Source organism: Zalophus californianus, chromosome 15 (assembly GCF_009762305.2).
Source record: "Zalophus californianus isolate mZalCal1 chromosome 15, mZalCal1.pri.v2, whole genome shotgun sequence".
NCBI classification, from domain to species: domain Eukaryota; kingdom Metazoa; phylum Chordata; class Mammalia; order Carnivora; family Otariidae; genus Zalophus; species Zalophus californianus.
This window is the reverse complement of record NC_045609.1, coordinates 24,923,905-24,951,377: the sequence shown is the minus strand read 5'-3', so window position 1 is coordinate 24,951,377 and position 27,473 is coordinate 24,923,905. Positions and strand designations below refer to the sequence as shown.

The 27,473-nt window shown below is 38.6% G+C and overlaps 2 protein-coding genes across 3 annotated transcripts in view; one reads left to right on the top strand and one right to left on the bottom strand.

Moving 5' to 3' along the window:
• Positions 1-20,697, bottom strand: part of REEP3 (receptor accessory protein 3) — a 105,623-nt gene extending 84,926 nt beyond the window's left edge. For both annotated transcript variants that reach the window (XM_027590362.2, XM_027590368.2), the window contains exon 1: positions 20,482-20,697. In XM_027590362.2, coding sequence (XP_027446163.1) covers positions 20,482-20,513 — 32 coding nt within the window. In that variant the 5' untranslated portion in view covers positions 20,514-20,697. The remainder of the gene's footprint in view (positions 1-20,481) is intronic.
• Positions 20,183-27,473, top strand: part of JMJD1C (jumonji domain containing 1C) — a 333,639-nt gene continuing 326,348 nt past the window's right edge. Inside the window, exon 1 of the mRNA XM_027590290.1 lies at positions 20,183-20,315. The gene's annotated coding sequence lies outside the window, so the exon portion shown is untranslated. The remainder of the gene's footprint in view (positions 20,316-27,473) is intronic.

Genomic DNA, 27,473 nt, shown 5'->3' with positions numbered 1-27,473 from the left:
AAAAGAAAAACTCTTTTCACAGAATGTTGTTATTGATTGATGGCCAAAGATTTAGTATGTAGGTATGTATGTATGTATCTATTTCCCTTATTATTATTATTTTTTTTAGTTCCCATAGCAGCACACTGAACTATACTTTAAATACCATGTAGCTTTCCTCAGGGAAGGGATATAAAAGAGAAGATGGGCAAATTCCAAAAATTTCTTTTTAAAACACATACACACACATATCAGCTACAGAGAAACAAGATTCAAAAAATGAATACTCCAAGTACTGTTTGGTAGAAACAGTATCATAAATCGTGCGCCCATATTTGTCACTCAGAAAAAAAAAACACTTCTAGAAAATTATATTCTTTTCCACCCAAATGTTTAAACCTGTTAAATAAGGATGTTTCATAAGAGATTTCTTCTCTAACAATCAAAGCAACCTTCTTAGTAAGCGAAAAGTTAGCTACTATACTAGTATGAGTCATGATCACCTAAGAATTGACAAATTACCTATTTTCCTCTTCACTTGAATCAATTCTACTTTCTTATTGACCAAATAGAGGCAACTTAATCAAATCATCCTAAAATCAGTTTATGAAGAAGAGAAAAAGTATGGCTTGCCTACAGGGAAAAAAAAACCTGTCAGTTAAATACTTAAAGATGACACCTGTAAATTTTGTTATCCTACCACTAAATTGAAGACATTAGGTCTACTACTGCTAGGAAAAAACTCTAATGCACCAGAATCCTTCTAATACATGAAATAGCTTTACAAAAGAATTCTAAACAATAGCAACTGCCATGTGATCATAACATTAGAAAAGATTAAAGAAAGACAATTTCCCTTTTCAGGTGGAACAAAATCATGATAATGCTATTTTCTTAAGCCTTTAAGTTTTGGGGTGGTTTGTTATGCAGCAACAAATGACTGAAAGCAGCAAGGAACACCGGGGCCCTGGTGTAGTGAGCACAGACTCTTAAGGGCATGGAAGTCCGCGTGAATCAATATTGTTTAATGAATGGCTGTGGGGCACTGGTGGGCATAACGAAACACGGAGAAGGGTGGCATCAACGGCACAAGGCACAGAGCAAGAAGACTGTACAACTGCAGTAGTGACTGACTATACGGGTGGCACCCTATCCTCTTGAATGTAGCCAGAGAGACTACAACTGTTAAAGTGACCTTAAGGCTCACAAATTGGTGTTGAGAGAATATTAAAATGTAAAATAAAACTAAACTGGTCTATTTTTCTTCATCTTTCATTTCTTTGTAACTCTTTTTTTTTACATTTTTACAGAAGGGTTACAACTCTGTAATACTCATTAGTGCCTTGCTGTAATGCAAACGGACTCCTTTAAGGGGCAAGGACGAATAGTATATTTCTGTATAGGCCCATGTCAGTGTAAAAGACATTCACAAAGAAGTGCCTCAAAGCAACCTAAGTTAATCAAGAACAGAATTATCTCTGCTTTAGGGATGAAGTAAAGGCATTCTACTACAGTTGACCCTTGAACAAAATGGGTTTGAAATGGGTGAGTCCACTTACACTTACATGTGGCTTTTTTTTTTTAAAGATTTATTTATTTGAGAGAGCGAGAATGAGAGAGAGAGAGAGTACATGAGAGGGGGGAGGGTCAGAGGGAGAAGCAGACCCCTTGCCGAGCAGGGAGCCCGATGCGGTACTCGATCTCGGGACTCCAGGATCATGACCCGAGCCGAAGGCAGTCGCCTAACCAACTGAGCCACCCAGGTGCCCCATGTGGCTTTTTTTTGATACAGTACTGTAAATGCATTTTCTTAATTTTTTCCTCTAGCTTACTTTATTTTAAGAATATAGTATATAATACAACATAAAAAATATGTGTTAATTGACTGTTATTGGTGAGGCTTCCAGTCAATAGTAGGCTATTAGTATTTAGGTGTAGGGGGAGTCAAATGTTACACACAGATTTTCGACTGTGCGGTAGTCAATGCCCCTAACCCCTGCATTGTTCATGGGTCAACTGTACTAAGGAGTGATGTCACTTGTAGTGACTCAAAGGGTAATGATGATGTGAGGTTGCATTTTACGAAACTCCAAAGTCTGTAAATTAGAAATGACATGAAAATATTGATATTTTTACCTTATACACAAAACCCGAAATGTGTATCCAAAGAATTATTACCATTTCATAGTCATTGTAAAGCTGGCTGAAGAAAGGAACTGAATATTGTTTTTATAGTGCTGGCAACAAGAAATATCTATCCTTTGTTGAGACCTCATTATTATGAAATCCTGCAGAACTTACACTTGATATAAAATGCTACCAGCTGAACTCTAAATAAACTAAGCACCCAGGGCTGTCCCCAGTCTAACTGGAGTTTCTTAACCTTTAAAAAATATTTTTTGTATAATAAATGTTAGTATAAAGGCCATTAATTTCTGGCAGGTGGCTGTACTTCTCTAGCTAACACATATTGCTATTTGGGTTTAAATGCTACCACTTAAAAGATTTCAGTCTTGGTTGGTATTAAAAGTTGAAATGAAATAAAGGCATTAATTTTTCTGTGGGAAACTGTATTAAAACTAGTCTCTGATTTAAAGAATAGGTTATATATTTTAAAGAGCAACATGCTTAAAGAATGTTTTTTAAATAAAAACATTCTCAAAAAAAATGATTCATAGTTTTAATAGAAACATCACCAAAAAGAACAAAGTAATCTAAAACTCACCCCCAGATTTATTCCTCAGAAATGATCAATAATAACATTTGATGATCCAAATATCTCCTCCAGTATTATTAGTGGAGAAAGAAGATTGATAGGGGTGCCTGGGTGGCTCAGTTGGTTAAGCAAATGCCTTCGGCTCAGGTCATGATCCTGGAGTCCCGGGATCGAGTCCTGCATCGGGCTCCCTGCTCAGCAGGAAGTCTGCTTCTCCCTCTGACCCTCCACCCTCTCATGCTCTCTCTATCTCATCCTCTCTCTCAAATAAATAAATAAAATCTTAAAAAAAAAGAAGATAAAAAAGTCCATAAAATGGGATCTTATACATATCATTTAAAATAACAATTTTGCTTAATTTAAAAGATGATAAATAAAACTGAAGGAATAAGTAACATTTTATTTAAACAGCAGAAATGTCAGAGCCTCAAGTAATCCTCTGATTTTCAGAAAAGGATTAGGAAAGGCTGGTGCTTCAGCTCTACACAGCATCTGTCCTTCTCCTATGAATGATGAAGTTTGCCTTGAGCTTCCCCCATCTTCCTCTGGCCTCCAGATTTTCATTACCTATTATATTTTTAGCCAATTACAACACAATCTGATCTACAATATTAATACTATGGGTACTTTTAAAGGCATAGAATGATTTTGATGAATTTAAAAATAAACCTAAATCCCCACACCAACAAATTTTAAAGTGATCTTTTTAAGGCAGTCTAAATTATGTACTGCTGCAAATGTGCTATTTAGCCAATCTGACAAATGTGATATTTTGCTGTTGGCTAGACTTTGTTTCACATGCTAGCTGGGAATATGAAATGCATTTCCAAGGTGAATTTCATGAAGCACTACTGTAGAGAACGCTGTAATAAAATCCAGACATTCCATCCGCTACATTCCTTTCCTCTAATACTCCTGTAATTCAATCTAAAAAAGATGAAGCAAGTCTGTCTGGCTAGATCACTGCTTTAGACACCACTAATGTTGCTTATTGCTAAGCTTCAGATATTTTCTGGGTACTCAACTATCCTGAAATCACTGAAAACCAAACCAAGGAGATTTTACAATTTTTCTCTCCTTGTTTTAAAATGGTAACAATCCAACAACTCAATTCTGTGATGGTTTCCTGACACTACTATTTCTCAAAATCCTCACTAGGTTTTCTCTCTCATAATCTCTAGTGTGAAGATTTTCAAACCTGGTTGTACATTCTAATCACCTGGGGAGCTTTTAAAACTAAGAATGTCCAGGCCTAATTCCAGATCAATTAAATCATTGATTTAATCTTTGAGGATGAGGTCTGAGAAAGTTGTTTTAAAAAGCTTTTAAATACCATATAGTGCCTTGTGAGTTTTCTAAATGAAGAATCCAAGGCATCTCTATGTCAACAGATACTCTTAATTAAACCCGTGTTCAGAAACAGTGAAAATAATTTTATTAAAATTTTTAAGAGGTAAACGTCATCATTCTATCAACTGTATTTCTCATGAATAGCATCTATTTTCAACATTTGTAAAGCTACAGAACTGCTTTTCTGGCTCAAAGCCGTATTTTTTTTTTTTAAGATTTTATTTATTTATTTGACAGAGAGAGAGACAGCGAGGAACGGAACACAAGCAGGGGGAGTGGGAGAGGGAGCAGGCCTCCCGCTGAGCAGGGAGCCCGATATGGGGCTCGATCCCAGGACCCTAGGATCATGACCTGAGCCAAAGGCAGATGCTCAATGACTGAGCCACCCGGGCGCCCCCAAAGCTGTAATTTTAAAGTATCCCATCATACAAAACTTCTTTTTAAAGGGTAAATAAGGTTAGGAAATCTTGCCTGTTTATTGGGAAGTTTTAGGATTAGTTTGAGGGATTAAATGTTAGCAAAACATAAGACTGACTGACAAAACCTTAATAAAACAAGAATCTGGCAAAGAGTAAAAGGAATAAATGGTCACTGATTTCAGAGCTCATTTACAGGCTAACTTGTTTTTCTTGTTTGTTTTTTAGTTTATCCCAGCTTTCAAATCTTTTATTGTTTATATTAGGAGTTCATTTTATTTCATGAATTTCCAATCATGTTTCATAAGAAATGTTCCATAATAACCGACTTCATTTATCCCCCTAGTACATGCTTGGGTTTTGGGCAGTATTCCTGCACTTGTTACAGAAGCTGATTAATTCCTTTTCTGATTTCCTTCTTCTTAAACCATTCTCACAAAATCCTCCAGAATTCCTCACTCAAATTGGCTACAAGTCCTCACGCTAAAAAAAAAAAAAAGTGTTATTCAAACTAAGTTGGCCACCATGTTGGTATTTCTGGGAGACTGCAAGGGTAGTACAGAACTATGGGTAACTTTTAAAGTTAAAGCTAGTAAATTTATTTACTTTGCATTTCCAAACTAGAAATCTCTGCACACAAATCTGCAAATCTACTAGCTAATCATCTCTCAAACATGTTCCTGAGATGCTGCAAGGTTCTGAACGTCTAACTACCCAAGTGAACACAGCACATGGATGACAAGGGAGCGAGGGGAAAGCCTAACAGGCCAAATAAATCCTGGCCATCAGTGGGTGACAGATGTCTCAGCCAGATCACCCCCACAGCAATGCTGACCACATGGAAAATACAAAGCTCTCTATGATTTTCCATTTTCCTCCTTTTCTATAAATGAGGCTCCACACGCGTAAGAAATCAGAGCTACATGTTGGTATAAAATGTTACTATTAGACATTATTTCCCATTGATAGGTTCAGACCCATCCCAGATTCTAGGACTAACCTCATCTCCTTTGCAATAGTGGGGAATTGCTCTGAAACACATAAACTGAAAGTTAAATTAGCCATTAGGGAGTTTCAAGTAACGTAATATTTCTGATCAACTAAGCTCTTCAATGGACAAGCACCATCGTTAGGAATACAAAGCAGACCACAGAGTTAAGACTATTATTCTATGTTTCATCATTAACACTCTCTTAGGTCTGTTTTAGTCTGGAAGTAGCTATAGTGAAGGCACATGAATTTATACATTTTTCAGACACTGAGTTGCTTTTTATAGCAATATCCCACATATCAAATGGATAGACAAGAAAACTACTGTCATCTGAAAATAAGTGAGGGAAAAAAAAGAAAGCTCTTAAGTATTTATGTACCTACTTCTAGAACCTCAAAAATCCTTTGGATATGTAAGAAATTGGACATTCTTCATTGGACTCAAACCAGCTTTGAGAAAAAGGACTAGAGAGAGCCTGCCTGCCTGGTGATTTCATAGGGGTTCTGGCCTTCTGTTCACAAACTCTTCATGACAGGTGCAGCCCCTTCCCTCCCTCCATCTGGGGCCTGGCTAAGCACTAAAACTGGCCTCTACACCAGCAAGAAGCATATGGGCTGGGACAGGAGCAGCATCTCCTTTCTGATGGTATTGGCTCCCCGTTGTCTAAGCTTGTCCCTTTAATTACTGTATCTTTGTCCTGACTTACTGTGTCAAGCATTTCTTCTTTTAAGAATTATTTATTTATTTGAGAGAGAGAGTTGGGGAACGGGCAGAGGGAGAGAGAGAATCCTCAAGCGGACTCCCCACTGAGTAGAGAGCCCAACCTGGGTCTCAATGCCAGGACCAGACCCTGAAGATCATGACCTGAGCTGAAATCAAGAGCTGCCACTTAGCCAACTGAGCCACCCAGGCACCCCAATCATTTCTTAAATGTAATAGTTGATATGAAGAAAATATGACACATACTTCTAAGTTATGAAGCACAATGAAGTGAACCAGTCATCCAAAATCAAGGCAGAATATCACCATTATCATTGCTTCTGAGCTCTTTCCTCTGCTAGGGTATTCCCTCAGAGGTGACTCTGATCCTAAAATTTGTGTTTCTCATTCTCTTTTCTTTTCGGAAGAATAGATTTGCCATATATGTATATATCTCATATATTGTTCAGTCTTACCTTTGTCGGGGTCTTTATTTTTTTTTTTAAGATTTCATTTATTTATTTGAGAGAATGAGAGAGAGAGAGCACATGAGAGGGGGGAGGGTCAGAGGGAGAAGCAGACTCCCCGCTGGCAGGGAGCCGGATGCAGACTCAATCCTGGGACTCCAGGATCATGACCTGAGCCAAAGGCAGTTGCTTAACCAACTGAGCCACCCAGGCGCCCTGTTGGGGTCTTTAAAATGGTAACCTACTACATGTAATCCCATCTGGCTTGTTTTTCTTAAACAAATAAACAAACAAAAACTCACTATAATTTCCCTAATGTCATCCATGTTGATACTTGTAAGTGGTATCTAATTCAGCTTTACTGCTGTGTAATATTCCATTATGTAAATATACCAACATTCAGTTACCCAGTCTCCTCTCGATGTAAACTACTATTCTTGGTAGATTCTCCCTTTAAGAACTTTCCTATGAATATCCTTGTAAATGTCTCCTATGGCAGGTAGAGGAACTGCTGGGTTGCAGGGTATATGAATGATGAACACTGTAAGTTTCCAGAGCTGTTACATCTTCCTCTCCTGCCATTCCCAAAAAATGTTGCTCTGCCCATCCTTGCCAACACTTGGCATTTTCAGACTTCTTAATTTTTGCAATGTAGAATGTGTGAAATGGAATTTCAATGTGGCCTTAATTTACATTTTCTTGAAAACTAATGAGTTTTGTGATTCTTTTTATATGTCTAGTTGCCATTGGTTTCATCTTGTAGGAGATGCCTTTTACTTTTGTCCCATTTTTTTTTTTTTTAGATTGCTAATTTTCGTATTGATTTTAAGGAATCCTTTACATCTTCTATTATACTTTGTCATATATGTTACAAAACTGTCTGCATGCTTCACCCTCTCTGGGCCACAATTCTAGGGCTGGCTTCCATTACACCTTCCTTTCCAGCCCCCAAACTACTGAGGAATTGAGAAAACAGCAATATGGGTTTCCAAATAGAGTTTTAAAACACATATCCTAAAAAAGGATATTTAAAATAATTGGGTATTTTTTCACAGAGATTAGCAAAGATAAAATTGTCAGGGATGGCACAGGTGGGAGAAACACACACTCAACTACCACTGTTGAGAATGTAAAGTGAATCTTGATCTTGTTAAGGGTGGTGATACATGAGTATACATATTTGACAAAACTCACTGAAATTACTGCATGCAAATTCTATTACACAGGTAGGTGGTATGGCATACTGGCTCAGGTCTGGTTCTACAGTTAGACTGCCACTTCACTCTGTCACTTAGTAAGTTACTTCGCTTCTCTAAAGCCTCAGGTTTCTCAATGGCAAAACGGGGATAATAGCAGTATCTGTATTATTAGGGCTGTTGTGAGATATAAATGAAATTGTGTGAAAGTGCTTAGAATAATGCCTGATAGACGTGTGTTAGGCTGCATTTATCAATCATTTAGTTTGTTGTAGGGTCTGAAAAGTTCTCTACCAAATCATAACCGTAATGACATTCTCCTACATTTTCTTCCAAAAGTTTAAATATTTTAGTTTTCACATACAGGCAGGTAGTCCACTTGTAATTTATTTGAGTTTGCTGTGAAATAAGGATGTAATTTCATTCTTTTTTTCTGAGAGATAACCAAATTTATTGTTACCCATCCTTTCCCAATGATTTTGAATACTACTCTGTCACATCAGATTTCCACACGTGCTAGGTTAGTTTCTGGATTCTTGATTATGTTCCCTTAAGTTTATCGTCAATCACTGCACCAATTCTACATTGTCTCAATTCCTACAACATTATAATCAATCTTGATATATAATAGGACAAGTCTTCCTTCCTTGTTCTTTACAGCTGTCTTGTTGATTGCTGGGGTTTTGCTCTCTCCTGTGAACCTTAGATAATTAGGTTCCATGAAAACAGAAACAATAAAAATCCTGTTGGAATCCCACTGAATTTATAGATTTAGTTTGGAAGAACCGATAATCATTAGCTAATACTGATCCACTAACATGGGCTATCCATTTAGATCTTCTTTTAACTTTCATGTTTTACAACTTTCTTTATAGTTTTGTCCCCAATGTTACAGACTCTATTAACAGGAGAATGCAATCTGGGTACATTTACTGTCATTACTGACATATTTGAACCCATTTCCTGCATCTTTTTTTGGTCCATATGTCCTCTATCCCCTGTCCTCTTTATTTTGGCCTTCTATAACCCAACAGCCTCCTTTCTCCCCCTCTGTTGGTTTGGAAACTATAGATAAATAACCTTTTAAATTGTTGTCTCTCTGCATGTGACTAAGGCCATACCGTTGTCTCCTTGCCTTTATTGAGAGTGAAAGGAAAAAAAAGAACTAGAGAAAAAGGTGAAAGAAACATAAAGGGGAGAACAAGAGACAGGGAAGGCATACTTTGAAGTGGGGAGTGGAACTGAACACTTGAAGGAATGGGGCTGTGTGATTTCCTTCCTCTTTTACATTTCTTAGTCATTCCAGGTAACCAAGGTCTGTTTTTATTGTAACTATTACTGTTAAAATGGCTTACCACTTTTGTTTTTCTGATTAGTTTTAGGTGAGCTATTTTAGTTAAAGCACTACAAAAACTTGTCACTAGCAAAAATTTAAGGTAATGGGGTATAGATCGACTGGAAGACGGTACATTTTCTTTCTTAAACTTAGGAGACCATTTGAAACAAAGCAGTGTTTTCATCATGTTTCACCCCATAAAATAACACAAGACTTAAAATTTAAAAATTCCTAAAAAGTATTTAATCATGATAAGAAAGCATAAACTATGTGTGTGTGTGGGGGGGGAGTTTATCTCCATTTCGTATTTCTATCATTTACTTGGCAAGGAAAAGACCAGATATCCTTTCAGAATATTTTTACACAAAGCTTTCAGGCCACTTTTCTCACATAATTTTATTTAATGCTTTAATGTTTTCACGTTCTTTAGGATTTACACACTTCTAAGGCTCTTTTATATGGATCTAGGGGTGTATCTTTAAAGTGTACTTTTCCCTATCCATTAATGATCCATTAAACACCTTAAAACCACCATCATTTCTATTTGCAAGATTAACTTAGGTATATAAAGTGAAAATTGAAAGGACTTAATTTCAGAAAACCAGAAATAAAAACTAAGGTTGATGAAAATTAATGATTTAGGGGTGCCTGGGTGGCTCAGTCGTTAAGTGTCTGCCTTCGGCTCAGGTCATGATCCCAGAGTCCTGGGATGGAGCCCCACATCGGGCTCCCTGCTCAGCGGGAAGCCTGCTTCTCCCTCTCCCACTCCCCCCTGCTTGTGTTCCCTCTCTGGCTGTGTCTCTCTCTGTCAAATAAATAAATAAAATCATTCATAAATGAATAAATTAAAAAAAAGAAAATGATTTAAAAAATGCAAATAAACAAATATTGAACAAACAACAATTAGGTTTGTTCAGCAATACTGAGATTAGTTGGTGTCTCCAAAAGAAAACAAAAACCAGAGGCACAAAGCAGCAAAGAACTGATCATGGCAATTACGACCTCCATTAGACAAATATCACCAAGTTCTCTTCTGTTCTCATATCTGCACTTTCTTTAAATCCACACTCAAGAATGCCTACTGCCCACTGTTTGTGTGGGCCTCTGGAAGCTTAAACACAGAAAAGAAGTCAGTTTACTTACTTTACAGTTTTGGTGAAAGTGTATTCTAAATTTTGGGACTCCTAAAGATTGGTGATTAAAGTTTGATGATGAAAAAGTGTCACATTAGCAGAATCTTTAGCATATAATTTATTCAGTGTTGTATACATTCATGCTATTTTTTAATGCCAAAGAACACCATTTATTAATCATTGGTGATATTCACATAATAGAAGGGTAATGTATTCACTTATTTAAAAATCCAAGTTTTTTTTACACCTTAGATTTTTATTTTATTAAACTTTCTGAGTATAGTTGACACACGATGTTACATTAGTTTCAGGTGTACAAGATGGTGATTCCTCTACAGCTTATGCTATGCTCACCACAAGTGTAGCCACCATCTGTCACCATACAACCCCATTACAATACCATTGACTATATTCCCTGTGCTGGGCCTTTTATTCCTATGACTTATTCACTCCATAACTGGAAGCCTGTCTCCCACTCTCCTTTACCCATTTTGCCCATCCCCCCACCTCCCTTCCTTTGGTCAACCCTGTTTGTTCCTTGTAAATACCTAAGCAGTTTTATTAAATACAAAATACTTCACAGCTTCTCACAGAAAAGTAATTTATCTATGGCTCTCCATAGGAAGCATACAAGTAATATAGGCAAGATCTTCAGTGAGGGTTCTACTCTCCTTTTCCTGCCCCCAGTGATGGAGAACACACTGCTCTCATGAGGCTGTCAGTGTCAATGGTGAACAACTCTGGGTATTAGAAAGCTTTCCCCTAGGGCGCCTGGGTGGCTCAGTTGGTTAAGCGACTGCCTTCGGCTCAGGTCATGATCCTGGAGTCCCGGGATCGAGTCCCACATCAGGCTCCCTGCTCAGCAGGGAGTCTGCTTCTCCTTCTCACCCTCCTCCCTCTCATGCTCTCTGTCTCTCATTCTCTCTCTCAAATAAATAACTAAAATCTTAAAAAAAAAAAAAAGAAAGCTTTCCCCTATATACTAAAATAAAACTGTCTTCCCTATAAATAGCATCCATCTATTGCCCTAACCTTATATCCACAGTAAGGGAAAAATCACTACTCTCTCCCATGTGACAACTCTTAAATTAAGACAGTTATTTTGTTAAACATTAATTTTTCTCCTTTTCTAATCTAATCCCTAAAACTTCCCTGGCATTCTAGTTTTTCTCAGGATATGTAAAAGAGATTTTTTAAAAACATTTATTTATTTTTTTTAAAGATTTTATTTATTTATTTGAGAAAGAATGAGAGAAAGAACACAAGAGGGGGGAGGGTCAGAGGGAGAAGCAGACTCCCCACCAAGCAGGGAGCCTGATGTGGGACTCGATCTTGGGACTCCAGGATCATGACCTGAGCCAAAGGCAGTCACTTAACCAACTGAGCCACCCAGGCACCCCAAAGAGATTGTTATAAGCTGAACTGTGCCCCTCCAAAGAAGATATGAAGAAGCCCTAATCCCCACTACCTCAGAATATTACCTGATTTGGTTATCACGTTAAAATGAGGTAAGTAGTGTGGGCCCTCACCCAAAGAGACTTATGTTCCTTATAAAAAGGGGAAATCTGCACACAGAGACCTTCACAAAAATGAGGGCAGAGATCGGGATGATGATCTATCAGCCAAGGAATGATAAAGACTGCCAGCAAAAAACCAGAAGCTGAGAGAGTTTTGGAACAGATTCTGCCTCACAGCCCTCAGAAGGAACCAAGGAACCTATCGATACCCTCGCCTTGACTTGTAGCTTCCAGAACTGTGAGACAATAGATTTCCGTTAATCGGGCCACCCGGTTTCCAGTATTTTGTTATAACAGCCCCAGCAACCTAATACATTTCTCAGAAATGTGACATGATAAAAAGTTAAGGAAATTTTCCACAGCAGAATGCTTGGTTTTGTTTATGGGTAAGAATAATTCTTTCCTAAAATAGACTTACCATTACTTGGAAACATAAATGCTCTCAGCAGTAATATATTTGAATACTTCCTGAAATTATGTTTTGAACTACTGGTTAGTACAAACCGATTATGTTTAGTTTTTTCCTATGACTTTTGCTTTCATGATTTCTCCAGTATCTCTGCTTTTGCAGAGCTGATAAAACTGTTAACAGTAAGAACAGCAAATACTGGTAACCCTTGGCTCTTTGTTCAAATCCTAATATTTGAACAACGTATTAGACCAAGAAAACTATAACCTGTAAACTACACTTTATTTACAAATTTAGAAAATAAGGAATATAAGAGTTGATGGGCAGAATATATGATTATATAAATTATTTTCAAAGTATACTGTATCAGCGATTTCCATCAATTTTGGGAACTTCTCTGTAAATACTGAAATAGAAATTAATTTTGAAATACTAAAAAAATTAAGATCAGCAACAATATTTCATATAGAAAATTCTTTTCCTTTTTCTTTTTTTAATTTATTTATTTGACACAGAGAGACACAGTGAGAGAGGGAACACAAGCAGGGGGGAGTGGGAGAGGGAGAAGCAGGCTTCCTGTTGAGCAAGGAGCCCAGATGTGGGGCTTGATCCCAGGACCCTGGGATCATGACCTGAGCCGAAGGCAGATGCTTAATGACTGAGCCACCCAGGTGCCACTCATTTAGAAAATTCTTAAGCAAGAGATATCCTGAGATGCTTATGAATTCCCGAATATCATTATAGCCTGTAATTTCTCCCACAAAGTACACTGAAGCAGCAAACAAAGCCATTTTCAAATGGAAATGCTGAGCAGACTGTGCCTTGTAAGGGATCACTCCAGTTAAACTTTCTGTAATGATGGAAATGTTTTACTTCTGTGCTGTCCAGTAAGCTTGAATGCCTACTGAGCAGTGAAACATGGCTAGTGTGACTGAGGAACTTAATGTTTAACTACCTAAATAGCCACAAGGGTCTAGTGGCTACCATATACATTTTTTAAGATTTTATTTTTTATTTTATTCATTTGAGAGAGAGAGAAAGAGAGAGACAGAGAGGATGAGCAGGAGGAGGGGCAGGGGGAGAGGAGAAGCCAACACCCCGCTGAGCAGGGAGCTCCAAGAGGCGTGGGGCTCCATCCCAGGACCCTGAGACCATGAACTGAGCCAAAGCCAGAGGCTTAACCAACGGAGCCACCCAGGTGCCTGTTGCCACCATACTGAACAGCACAGCTTCTAGGTTCATTCCCGTCCATACATATTTTTCTTCTCTTTTCATTTAACACAGTAGTTCTCAGCCAGTGGCAATTCTGCCCACTAGGTAACATATGGCACTATCTGGAGACATTTTTGGCTGTCATAACTGGGAGGTGCCAATGGCATCTAGTGGGGAGAGGCCAGGGATGCTGTTAAACATCCTACAGTGAATAGGACAGACATCCCCACGAAGTGATTATCCAGTCCAAAATGTCAAAAGTGCTAGATTAAGAAGCCTAGACATATTTAAATGATCTTCAAATGAAATTAAAAATACTCTGCATATCAATATGAATGGCTGTATGATTCTAACATTAGCTAGTCTGCTCTTAAAATCTTTTGCCACTGTTCAATATTTCCATCTCAACTGCTGTTTTCTCTGTCCACAGTCTCTTAGCAAGTACACTACATCAGTCATAGTGGCTTCTGTAAATTTCACATGCCTGAAGCTGGTAAATTTACTTCAGTAATAGGGATAAGTATGCATAAACCCTTAACTGTTTTGTAAACATGAAGACATTTATAACACAATAATTTTTACTTTTAGCCTTTCATTTAACTTCAGAAATACATGAAAGGGCTAGTTTAGTGCAAAGGCATAATTGATGAATAAAGAGCTCATGTTCTGCTAACAAAGACTCAGCAGTAATCTTTTTCCACTCGACAAAACAGTAATATATTTAAGACATTTAAATTACCTATTATGCCATTATTATTGTAAGACACTCTTTATTTGAACATTATAATCTATACCAAAAGCGGAGAAGAGAAAAATCTCCATTCTTAAACGGTTCAAAAATCCAATGGAAGAAGAAATAGTTAATATAGCCACAGTCACAAAAAATGAACAAAAGCAAACTGTTTCTGACATGAAGGCTAATAAAGGAATCTTGTTGGAAGTTCTGGCCTATGCAATGAAAACAAGACCCAATAGTTTAGAATGTGTTTTCTGTCTTAACGAAGGAAACAGAAAAGATGACCTCTTCCAGGGCGTTCATGACAAATTCTATTTTTAAGGTTTTAACATGTTCAATTTCCTTGAAAATTTTGCTCCTATTTACCTTATTTCTCATTGCCTAACTGCAACTTCTGTAAGTATCCTATTCTTAGATACAACTCCTAAATATTTCAGTTTTTCACATGATAAATCTCATCAAAATTGGAAAATAAAATCTACCTTAACCTAATTAAAAGATGATAAATTTAGCCATCACTGAGATTTTACAACCATTTAGAAGTATGTAAAGCACATATCAGGAAAGAAAAATTTCACTTATAAATTGTGACTACCCTCAAACTTCCACAAGGATTTAAAAATTACTCAAGATGTTTTTCATTAATCCTACATGATCTTAACACACAAAAGGGAGAAACAGGATGCTATTACAATAATGCATTTAGGAGATGATGCTAGCTTGGACTAGAGTAACGTGAGTAAAGCTGGTGAAAACTGTGGGGATCCTGTGTATATTTTGAAGGTAGAGCCAACAAGATTTGCTGTAAGATTCAATGCAGGCAACGAGAGAAAAACTGGAATCAAGGATAATCCCAGGGTTTTTGGCCTGACCTGCTGGAAGGACTAAGTTGTCTTTAACTGAGCTGGTTCAGGCTGCCAGGGGAGCCAGACTGGGAAGGAAATTCAGCAGCTCAGTTTTGGATATCTTAAGTTCTAGATGACTTTTGGATGTTTCCAAGTAAAGTAGGCACCTGAAAACATGTATGATTATGAGTTCAGCACAGAGGTCTGGGTTGGAGATGTGAATCATGAGAGTCCTCATAGAAAAGAGAAAAAAAATCTTGGAACTGAGCTCCTGGACCCGCCAACTTTAAGAAGCTGGGCATGTGGAGGAATGTGGCAAGGGAGACAGAGAGGGGTGTGGCCAAGGGAGTTATGAAGAATACACAAACAAAGTTTCTTGTAAACCAAGTGAGGAAAGCACTTCAAGGACAGAGTGAGCAACTGTACCAAAAGCTCCTGGTAAGTTAGATGAGGACCAAACAATTTGGTCACATGGAGGTCACCTCTGGACCTAGAAAATGGCAATTTCAGTGCAGTGGTTGGTGGCAAAGCCTACATGATGTGGGTTCGAGAGTGACTCAAAGGAGAGGAAGTGAAGAAAGTGTATATAGACTGTCCTTTTGAGGAGTTTTTACTTTAAAAGAGGGGGGAAGAAATGGGGTAATAAGAAGAAAAGTAGGCTGAAAGAATTTTTTGTTAAATGGGAGAAATAACAGCATGTTTGCTGACAAACATCTAGGAGAGAGGGAAAACATGCTGGAAAGAAGGGGGAAAATTGCTGGAACATGGTTTTTAAGGTATGTAATTTAGACTTTAAAGACACCCATTAAATATAATTGAACAGGATCAATTTACTTCTGCCAGATAATAAAATTATGGCAAAACAAATATAAGTGTTATTAATGTAAAAAAGGGAAATACAGACATATGGAATTAAAAAGGCGGTCTCCAAATTAATCGAATTCTATATGAGAAAGTAGTACTTATCAAATATCTAGAGTAATTAGTATTCTATATTTAGAAGTGAAAAAGAGATCACAACGTAAAAAAAAAGCTGAACTGTAAACTATAGATTCTCTTTACAACTAAAAAACAGTATCTAAAGAAAAGTGTAGGTTGAGAAATATTTAAATCAAATAAGACTTAAGGTTAATTAAGTAAGGAGCTCAGACAAACAAGTAAATTATCAAGTAACCAAGAGATAAATGAGTAAAGAATATACAGACTATTTGTACAACAGGAGATACAATAAATATCAGGACAAATATTAAATCTTGCTAATAGTAAAATGCAAAAGAAAACAATGAGATCTGTTACTAAATATAAAACACTCAAATCTGGCTACACTGTGAGACAGACAGTAATCATACATTGTTGGTGGCAATGTAAAATATTAACATCCTTTCGATAGCAATTTGGCAATTCATATCAATAGTCAGAAAAATATTCATAGTCTTTGACTCAAACACTCCCCTTGGATATTCAGCCTAAGAAAATACTTAAAGAAAAAAGTATATATAAATGATGTTCACTATAGCATTATAATTATATTAACATTAGTTATGATAATGAAATATTAAGAATGATCTAAAAACAAAATTAAAACAATGAATGGCTATGAAAATTATGAATTTTGTGCTGATTACAGAAGAGATAAAATATAATTTCAGAGAACACAGAAGATGCTTACAATATAGTGAGAATAATATAACACTTTTTTTTTTCACTATACTCTAGTTACAACTATGTCACCTACAACGAGACAAAGAAAAATGTAAATTGAAAACAGTTTAAAAATTCAGTATGCTGGGACTGTAGGGGAATATGTTCTTCCTTGCTCTGATAACAAGTACTAATACTTACTGAATACTTACCATGTGTCCAATGCTGGACTATAAACATTTTGTATATGGACACCTTTAATCCTATGGGTAGGTTATAGCCAATAAATGGCAGAGCTGATATATGAATTCAGGCAGTCTTTTATCCTGATCTTAACCACATGATATATACCCAAATTAAGAAAAATTAGAAAAGTGGGATTTCTCTCATCCTGTTAAGAGTCATGTTTCAAAAGGTAAGGTATAGGTAATCACAAATGAAATATCACGTGGTAATCTCAGACTACTATCCCTTAATAATTGCTAACTAACTTTTCAATCTTGCCTGCTAAGTTAAAATGACTTTAAACAGAATGGAAAAACAAAACAAAATAAAACCATTTCATACCATTACAGAATGCTAGAGCTGTACAGGAAAGTTTAGATTACCAGATCCCTTTACCTCTACAGAGAAAGAAACTGAGGTCTCTAATCAGTGAGGGGTTAACTCAAGGTCATTCAGGTGGTTAATATAACTAATGCTAGTTCTAAATTCCAGGTTTCTTGATGATAGCCCAATGGTATTTCTTTCTATACTATCTTATTCCCCTCCCCCATAAAAAAAAATCTATATCCATTATGTTTTAAGTGCAGAATAAATGCCTGGCAGCACATCTGGTGTGTTTTAGTTAAACTAATCTCTACAATAGTTTTAATAGTGGTTTAATATTATAACCACATTAAGAAGACGACGGTGAGGGGCGCCTGGGTGGCTCAGTAGTTAAGCGTCTGCCTTCGGCTCAGGTCATGGTCCCAGGGTCCTGGGATCCAGGCACATCGGGCTCCCTGCTCGGTGGGAAGCCTGCTTCTCCCTCTCCCACTCCCCCGCTGCTTGTGTTCCCTCTCTCGCTGTCTGTCTGTCAAATAAATAAATTCTTAAAAAAAAAAAAAAGATGGTGAAGCTCAGATGAGTGTAGCACATTGCCCAGCAGCATGCAGCTATTAACTGGCATCCAGATCTGATTCCAAAGCCAGTGTTCTTCCTCCAATATTTACCATAAGGTCTGGGGAGAAAGTGCTCCTGCACACAGGGAGCTCTGGTTATGGAAGTTCCTTGTGTTCTCTGCCCATGCCACCAAAGGTTCACATTGAGAGAACTGTCTGATCTTTTTTCAGGCTCAGGACTAGCTGGCTGTACCAGTGGGTTAAAAAGAATGTAAATAAATTCTATCTCCTGGCGTGACAAAAAGTTTCCAAGTGTGTGTTGATCCTGGGATTGGGCTTTTGTGTCCCTTTGGTACAATCAAGGGAGTGGAAAACATTTAGTGCTTAGAGACTAAGAAACTGAGGAGCATAGGGGCAAAATATAATGATGCTAATATTCTTGACAATTGTGCTTTCTAGTATCCTAATGGTTCAATGGCTCATGAAATACAATTCCATGACCTTTTTTCTCCCTCACGTTTTTGTTTCTTTTCTATTGCCTCACACTTCAAATTCCATAGATTCTAGCACTGCAGGATTTAATCTCCTCTCTCCAGACAGGAAGCCCCCTAAGTGGGCTCCCTGTCTTCAGTGTTTCTTGATTTACAACCATCTCACTCAGCAAGGGAGAGAATCTTCCAAAAGCAAAGCCACCACTACCTAACAAAATTTATCACTTTTTCCTTAAATTCCTTGAAAACAGCCCTACTCTACCTTTCCGGCTCTCTCTCTCCAGTTCTCAAGTTCCCTGTAACTAATCTGCGCTTTCCCTCCTCTGTGCTTTGGCTTACAATGATCCCTTTATCTGGAATCCTTTCCTCTTTCATCTTTGGCCGTCTAAATTCAGAAGGTCCTTTAAGGTCCATCTCAAATGTAATCTCCCTTGTTTCTTCTGATTCTCCAACCAGATATAATTCCCTCCTTATCTAACCCCTATAGTACTGGGTGTAACTCTTACAAGACTTGACATTGTCACCTGTATTGTAGGTATCAGTGTATCTGAACTGTTCCATTAACATCAACACTGTGTTACTAACTTTTGTGTTATAGGTAGCACCTAGAAAAGACTTTCATATTTACAGTCAACGATCAAAAACAATTTGAGTTGAGTCATGCAAACTACATCAAAGTACTTCACAATTTTCTGTTAAAAAAAGAAAATTGGTCAAAGGAAGCCAGAGCTAAAAAAAAAAAAAAATAGTACAGCTACTTAATGGGGCACTTCATTTTCTAGGTGCAGACACAACACTTGATATACATCTACTAGGTCAAGAAAGGTATGCCTGTATTATGTAAATGATACTCAAAGGCTTAAAAAGGCTAAAAAAAAAAATCTGAAGACATCTATAGTATGCTTTTATTTCCTGACTTTTAGTTCTGTCCGGATGAACGCAGGAAGCTCTGAAGCTTTAAATCTAGAAACTGTAGGGAGGTAGGACAAACTTCATTAAAACAATCAAATATAAATTTAGAGGGCTATTGCAAATCAGGCTGAATAGCCAATCAGGTTGAACAGAGGTATTAAGTGACTGATTCACTCTCAAATAAACAAAAAAAACAAAACTCGCAGGAAATTTAGCTCCTTCTTCCCAGTGAAAAACAAAATTTGAAATTCTGGTAATGTTGTTTTTTCCACATTCTAAAGCTAATCGGAGAAACCTGCTGCCTCACAAAAACATTTCATAAAGGTACTGAGGTAATACTACTCCTACAGAGATCATGAATAATGAATCGACGTGCCCCTGGCTGTACCCACGTCATTGTTTACTTTGTAAATTTTTTTTTTTTTTTGAAGAGCTGGGGGGTAAGGTGAGGAGGATGGGAGAAAATCAGTTTAAATTGTAGTCAAATACTTTTAGTGGAGTTGCGGTGTTTTTTTTTTCCTTATGGACCTGTAGCACTTGTTGATAAGAGCACAATGAAATTAACCGATAATTTGAATAAAGGCAACAGGCACCTGCAGCCTCTCAATCACTCAGCAAACATTTCAGACAAGATAGGGCCAAATTCTGTGATCTGGGCGAACAAGCGGGTGTCACCATTCCACAGGAGCGTCTTTCTAGGCAAACTGTAAATCTTGGGGCAACTGGGACCTCTCCCAGGGATGTGAGCTAGGAGAGGTCTCAGGTTTTTAGACAAATCTCTCCTCCTACCACACGTGACCGAATGGCATTCGGCCGCCTAGAGAGACACCGCACCGCACCAACCGCGGGATACAAAGGCTCAACGCTGCTGCCGCCGCCGCCGCCGCCGCCGCCGCATCCTTTGGAGGATCGCGGGGCCTCCCGCGCTCAGCATCTGCGGAGCTTGCGCAGGGCGCCGCCGCGAGGCGCGCCGCTCCCGGGCCCACAGGGCGGTGCCGCGCAGCGCGGGGAGTGGGAGCGGGGAGCGCGCGCCGCCTGCCTTGCGCGCCCGCCAGCCCAGCGCCTCCGGAGCAGGGCCGCCGCGCCGCACGCAGCCCGGCCGCGCCGCAACCGCCGCCGCCGGGCCTTCGTCCGCCGCAGGGAGCCCCGCAGCGACGTGGACCAGGGTGAGGAGGCCGAGGGCCCCCAGCCCCCGGGCAGGCCCGGGGCCGGGCCAGCCCATCCCAGCCCACCTCTGCCCAGGCCTGGGCCTTCCCCTCTCCTAGCCCCTGCCCCTCCCTACGCCTTCCCCGGGACTTGCGCGGGCGGTGGGGCGCCGTGAGCTGCACTTACACCACGGCTCTGGAGATCATCCAGGACACCATCTTCCCGGGGGCTTGGACCCCACCTCGGGGGCGGGTGGGCGCCGAGCGTGGCGGACCAGGCCGCCAACGGCAGGCCGCGTGCTCGCCGGCTCCTCGCGCTCCCAGGGGCCGCGCTGGCGCCCTCGGGAGCCGGACCGGGTGTATGCGCGCTGCGGCCCGAGCTGCGCGGCGGTCGGTCCCCCGCCCGTCCCCGCCCGCGGCCGAGCTGCCGCCGAGCCAGCCGGCCCCGCCCCTGCACTCCGCTGATAGGCGGTGGCGGCGGCGGGGCGCGTCGGCCGAGGCCGGGTCTGGGCGGCCGTGCTCCGGAGGCTGGGCGGTCTGGACCCCGGCCGGCGCCGGAAAGCCTCGTGGCCCCGGACCCCTGCGCTCGAACCTACACGTTCCTTTTCTTTACATCCCTGGGACGCCCACCTGGCGTGGAAGGGAAGAGGGGATGGCGGGAGGCTGAAGCAGGGGACTTGTGGGTAGGGGTTGTGATTGTATGTGTGAAAAAAGAGCAGGAACTCTTGTGGCCGATATACTCCTCTGGATCAGGCCCTAGAATCTGGGGAGGCAAGATTTGGAGATGTGTGTAGCCATATCCGGTGTCTCCACCGTTCACGGAGGCCCAGCGTCCTGGGCATCCTCAAAGTACGGCATTTTAAGGGAAACGTCGGGAGGATTCTCGCACAGGCCTCGGTATATATTAGGAGTCTCGTGGTGTGTGGTGCAGTGCGGGGGGGGGGCAGAGGAGGGTGGCTTTGGTTTTCATGTTCGCAGCAGTGGGTGTATTCATATCACTGTTCTGGGCCTTTCACAGCACCTTTGCAATCACGACATCTGCAGAGCCTGTTTTACGAACACACATCTGAGCCTGCCAAATATTCAAAGTAAAAACTGGGCCTGGGATTCCTGACCCGCTCTGCTATTTACAGTTTCCTTTTTTGGGGGAGGTTGGGTTACTGCTTACTCCATGCAGTTCTTGCTGATAGCATAATTTCAGGAGATAGGATTTAAAAACAGTTTTTTGGTGGCAGTACCAAATTGAGAAACTGATTTCAAATTTAGTCTTTTTTTTTTTCCCCAGTTCAGAGGACAGTAAAAGGTAATTCTAATATTCAGATGGTGCAAAAAATAAAGGACGAAATGTCGGCTTTAAGCCTTTAATTAAAGTCCTAGAAATTAGCTTATTTTGTGACCATGTAATTTATTCTTTTTGTTCCTCAGTTTCCCTATAGTAAAAAGGGACTAATAATACAGTAGCTTACCTCTTGCCTTCCAGAGTGACGTGAGGCACTGCTAAATAACATGTTTAGGAAGTTCTCCAACTTGCTTGGAAGAAGATTGAGGGCGTATATAAGATTATCCTGAGTTCTTTTAAGTTCCCAGGTTCAATAAATTTAGTAATATTTTTATTACTTAATTGAGCTCAGAAGTTAGGTTCTTTTTGTTATTTACTCATATTAAGAATATATGTTTTAGTTTCAGGGATCTCGTTAATGAAAATTTGTAATTGTTTGGAATCTTTTATTTTTGGCTAGTCAGCATTCTTTGGGGATCAGGTGTGTCACATAAGCACCAGTTTTCTGGAAAACTCTCTTGCCCAATAAAATTCAAACTCTTATGAATAGCATTTAAATGCATCCATGAATAGGTCCTGAGATGTTGTTACAGCCTGAGTTTTTACTGCCTTCCCAACCCTTTTGGACCCCTACCCTTTCCCTAGCTCTCTTCTCTGAAACAAGTTGTATCTATCTACATGCCCAGCACCTTTGCCCACACTTCCATTTTTTTCTTTAATGATTTACTCTCCATTCTCTACCTATCAGAATCTTTGTTTTTCAGAGTACTATGGCATGAGGATGTTCTTGAGTTTCCCCAGTGAAAATTATTCGTAATTTTTCCTAGGCTCCCATAATTTAGTTGAATTTCTATTTAATGTCTATTTCATTCTGCTTTATATTATGGCTATGTTTTACTGATGTCTAATTTACTGGATGGTAAAATGTTTGAGGACAGATACCGTATATTAGATATCTTTGTGTTTTCCAAGTCGGTAGAATAGGATAATTGCCCAAGGAAAGTTTGAAAAGTTTGTTAGTACAGACACTCTGTTAAGTATTGGAGCTTTATGAAATTTTAGCCATGTACTGTAGAAGTCTCTTAAAGATGTGTTTCTTGTGTTCTTAATATGGGGGTCATCATTCTGAATATTATTTCACTGCATTCACTGTAATATATGCCTTCAGGGGTTGCAGAGATATTAGGACTGTTGGCTGCTCTATAAAATGTCCCTAGGCTCCTGTGTGTTAAATTTCATTTTGTATGCTTATTTTGTCTTCAGACTCTTCCATATTCATATCACTTTTTGTTGTTCTCAATCTGGAACAGCCTCCTTCTTTATACATTTCAATATGCCATGTGCTGGAAACCACCTGCTCTGTGCTAAGCACATGTTGTTGAATCAACCTTTACAACCCAAAAAGCGTAGGTAGTGTTTATCCCCATTTGATATACTGGAAACTGAGGTTTTGAGCGCTCACTGCCAATGACCATATAGCTCATAGGTGACACAACTGGAACTAGTCCATGCTTCCTGAGCGTTCTTGACATTATACTGTGGTAGTCGAATTGTGACTAAGGAAGTGGGTCCAGATGGGGAGTGCCCTCTTGGAGGAAGTTGGGAGGCAAATTTTTTTGCTTGGTGGTGATTGGGGCTAATCAGTAGCATTTAATGGTGGGGACTAGGGATGTTATACTTTTTTGCAATGTGGGGGCTATCCTGAACAAAGAATGTTCCTGTGTCCTATATGGTTAGGAATATCCTGCCTGACATTTGTGTAACATTCATAATTATTGGAATCTAGAAACTCCATTTTACATATAAGCTAATGGTTTTAACTGAGACTGAACTTTACAGCGTCTATTTCCACATGCAAATGTGTGAAAGGAAGATTTGTTTTGTTCACAACTTGACCAAGAGTTGTTTTCAGTTTTGGAAAATTGCATTACAAACCATTTTGCTGTCATATTCATGTACTAATTACTTTTTTATGTCTTCTAGTTCAGTTTTGTTTCAGGATTAACATTGAAATACTTATAAATTATTTTCATTTTCCTTTTACATTTATATTTAGGGTATATGGCTTTGTTTGAAGTTGTTTGTAAGGAAGATTGTTACTAATTTCATTTCAGGGTGATAATGCAGAAGTTGGAAAATATTTTATGGAGGGGAAACATTGAATTTGATAAGGTTGAGAATTGTTAGGCTAAATTCATCTGATGAGGAGTCTCTTATAGAAAGTTCCCAGATTTTAGGAGTAGGTGTTTCTAATCTCTGTGTTGGGCGGGATCTTGGATGGTAGAGATCTTCCTAGTAGGTGTCCATTGAAAAGTCCTTCATGATGTGAGGCAAGGTCCTAGAGACTTGGGAGCAAAGGAAATATATTACCTGTGGCCTAGAAGCTTTTAAAGTGTTGTCTCATTTGACATATTTGAGATCACTTGTAGAGAAAATAGAAAAATTATTTCTACTAAATATTTTTCTTTTTTTTTAACATACCACTAATATTCATTTGTTGTGCTGTGGAGTGCTTCCTTCATTGTATTATGTGAAGACACTTTTCTGTGGGTATTGAATTTAACATGGTGGGAAGCAGCATATTTAGGGCAAAGGACCTTCTATCAGACCTATTTCTGCTCTCGATAATGTGATGTTTGTCAAGTCAGTCTGTTTCCTTTTAAATAGGGTTGATAATGTTATCAAATGCAAGGAGTTTTAAAACTTAAAACTAATTAGAGACTCTTGAAAGAATTGCTTTTTCTTCTACATCTTCACTTAGTATTCTACATCTTCACTTAGATATGTAGATTGTGCATCTTGTACATGTTAAAGTTCATTTATTAGAAAAAAAAAGAGTAGGAAAGTACCTAGGAGAGCAGGTACTGAGAGCAGAATTACACGGTACAGAGGTAGTATCTAATTTGTGTAATTATTAATGAGTATGCCAGTGGTACTAAATACTAGGTCGCTTTCCCCTTCATACTGGAGGAGTATTTTCAAGTGCTTGAAAATATTTTTTATTTGGAGGCAGGCTAAAATTAAATGAGTCTACCGTAATAGTTATTTAGAAATTAGTGTGAGGGAGAGGATCCTAAAGAGAATGACTTAAAAGGTGAACCTGTTCTTTTTCCATCTCCTGCTAGATAAGTATTTCTTTTTATTTTAGCCAGTTCGCCATACCATACTATTATGGTGACTACAGAGGTCAAATTTGCCATCCGACATTGAAATAAAATTGTAAAGAAAAGTAATATTCAAAATACAATAATCAGATTGCAGGAGAATGGAAAGATTGGATTCTGAAGAAGATGAAAGCAAAATATGTCTGTGATGGCTCGATCTAGGGAACACTCATAGTAAGGAATTGACAATATCTGAAGTTTTTATACATTTGAAGTAGTAGCTTTACTTACGATAATTAAGGATTTATACAGAACTTTTTTTTCCCTTCAGGTCATTTGTTTGACCGTGTTAAATGGCAGAGAAACACGTATACACAAACACAAATATGGCAGAGAAAGTCATATTTGGGGAACTTTTGCTATTCATTTAAAATAGAATAGATTAAATCATAGTTCCCTGTTTTGAAATTGAGGTAGATCCATGATTTCAAGTATTGTTCAGGTGCATACAGGGCTTGTGGTGTAATTTGCAGAAAGCTGAAATATTTGATAATTCCACCAGGTATATTAAGCAGACCTTAAAAAATATTTTATTGATGTTTTTGAGTGGTAATTCAAAGCACATGGAATAAAATTCACAAGGGTAAACAATGAAGATAGTCTTTTACTGCCCATCTCCAGCTATCCAGTTTCCTTCACAGGCTATCTGTGTCGCCAGTGTTTTGTTTTTGTTTTTGTTTTTTGCAAGAGCAAAGTCTAGAAACAGACTCAGTTATTATATATAGCCTAAGATAAAGGTGGAATTTTAGACAGTTGAAACATGATGGATTTTGTTGGTAAATGATTTTGTGACAGCCAGCCATTTAATAAAACCTGAAGAAAAAGTAATTCCTGATGGATAAGAAATGTAAATGTGGAAACTAAAAGTGCCGTAAAAATGCAAAAAGAATATATACGTGAAGGTAATATGATCTTGATAGTGGAAAGGCCTCTCAAAGCGTGTGATAAAATCAGAAACCAAAAAGGCAAATTTCATAGACTTGATTACATAAGAATTTAAAACTTTTCTGCTTCCAAAAACGATATAAATGGGATTTCAAAACGAATGATAAACTGGGAAAAAATATTTGTAAAACTAGACAAAGGGTTAATAATCTTACTATATAAAGTACAACACAGCAAAACAAATAAAAAAACATTAATTAAAAATATAATCTCAAAACTTGGAATCTCTGGTTTCCAGTCTAGTATGTAAAGAAGGACCTTAGAAGTTGCCACTCTATCCTAACAACGAGTAAAAAGCTGAACTAAAAAAATCAACTCTTAGATTCTTCAGGGAAATGAAGTCACAGGGTAAACTGCTGCCCTGAAAATTGGAGTGACAGGAAGATACAGGGAATCATAGCTTACTAAAGCAGAAACCTCTGCAGCAACCAGGGCCCGGTAAGAAAACCTAAACTATAATTGATGAATCCAGAGGCTCAGTGTGAACAACTCAGTGTTAGAAACTGCAAGAGAATCTAGTCATGGGGGACATCCACACTTTGGTGAGTTTTACCTCCAGGAGTTCTACCAGGTCCTCACAGTTAATATTGGAGAAAAATACCCTGTGTTTTCTAGCAGGAGGAGGGGAAAAGGAACCATTTCAAAATAAACCAGAGTATTCTGCTTTTCTTAACAAGACAGGCTCTCAGGAGAAACTTTTACCAGAGCCTAACCTAAGGGAGGGCAAGTACCCAACATCAACCAGCTCTAGTCTTCCACCTGGGGTAAGGGAAAAACTCTTATTTGAGCTCATCTAGCCGTACATGTAGGGAAAGGGAAATACATAACCCCTGCTATCCTGCCTCAACTCTGGGGAGTTGGAAAGGTAGGGACTGAGAAGCATTGATGAAATTCACAGAGCTCACTGAAAAACTGACACCTAATCAATATTCGACTGGAAAATGCCTCCCCCAATCACCACCATACCGCTACATTGCTAAAGGCGTATTTACCACAGTTCCTTAACCTAGCGTATCATGTCTGCCTTTTCACCAAAAAATACAAGGCATACTAAAAGACAAAAAATACAGAGATTGAGCAATTATCAGAACTAGATTCAGATATGGAAGGAATGTTGGAATTACCAGACCAGGATTTTTTTTTTTAGAGATGACTAATAAGATAAAGATTTTAATGGAAAAAGTAGACAACATGCAAGAATAAATGGATAATGTAAGCAGAGAGGTGGAAATTCTAAGAAAGAATAAAAGAAATATTAGATTAAAAATACTTTAACAGAAACAAAGAATGTCCTTGATGGGCTCATTACTAGACTGGACACAGCTGAGGAAAGAATCTCTGAACTTAAGGATATGACAATAGAAAATTTCAAAATTGAACAGTAAAGAGGAAAAAAAAATGAAAAAAGCAGACCAGAATATCCAAAAACTGGGACAACTATAAAAGGTATAGCATACATGTAATGTGAATATTAAGTGTAGAAAAAGGAAGAGAAGCAATATTTGAGGCAATTATGACTGAGAATTTCCTCAGATTAATGTCAGACACTAAATCCCGGAACCAAGAAGCTTAGAGAATACCAAGCAGGATAAATGTCAAAAAAAAAAAAAAAAAAAAAGCCACAAAAAAACCCAAAACCCTACACCTAGGCATAATATATTTAAACTTCAGAAAATCAGTGGTAAAGAGAAAAAGAAGCCAGAGGAAAAATAACAACTTATCTATAGAAGAGCAAGGGTGAGGATCACATTCATTTGACTTTTTCAACTTTACAGAAACGATGCAAGCAAG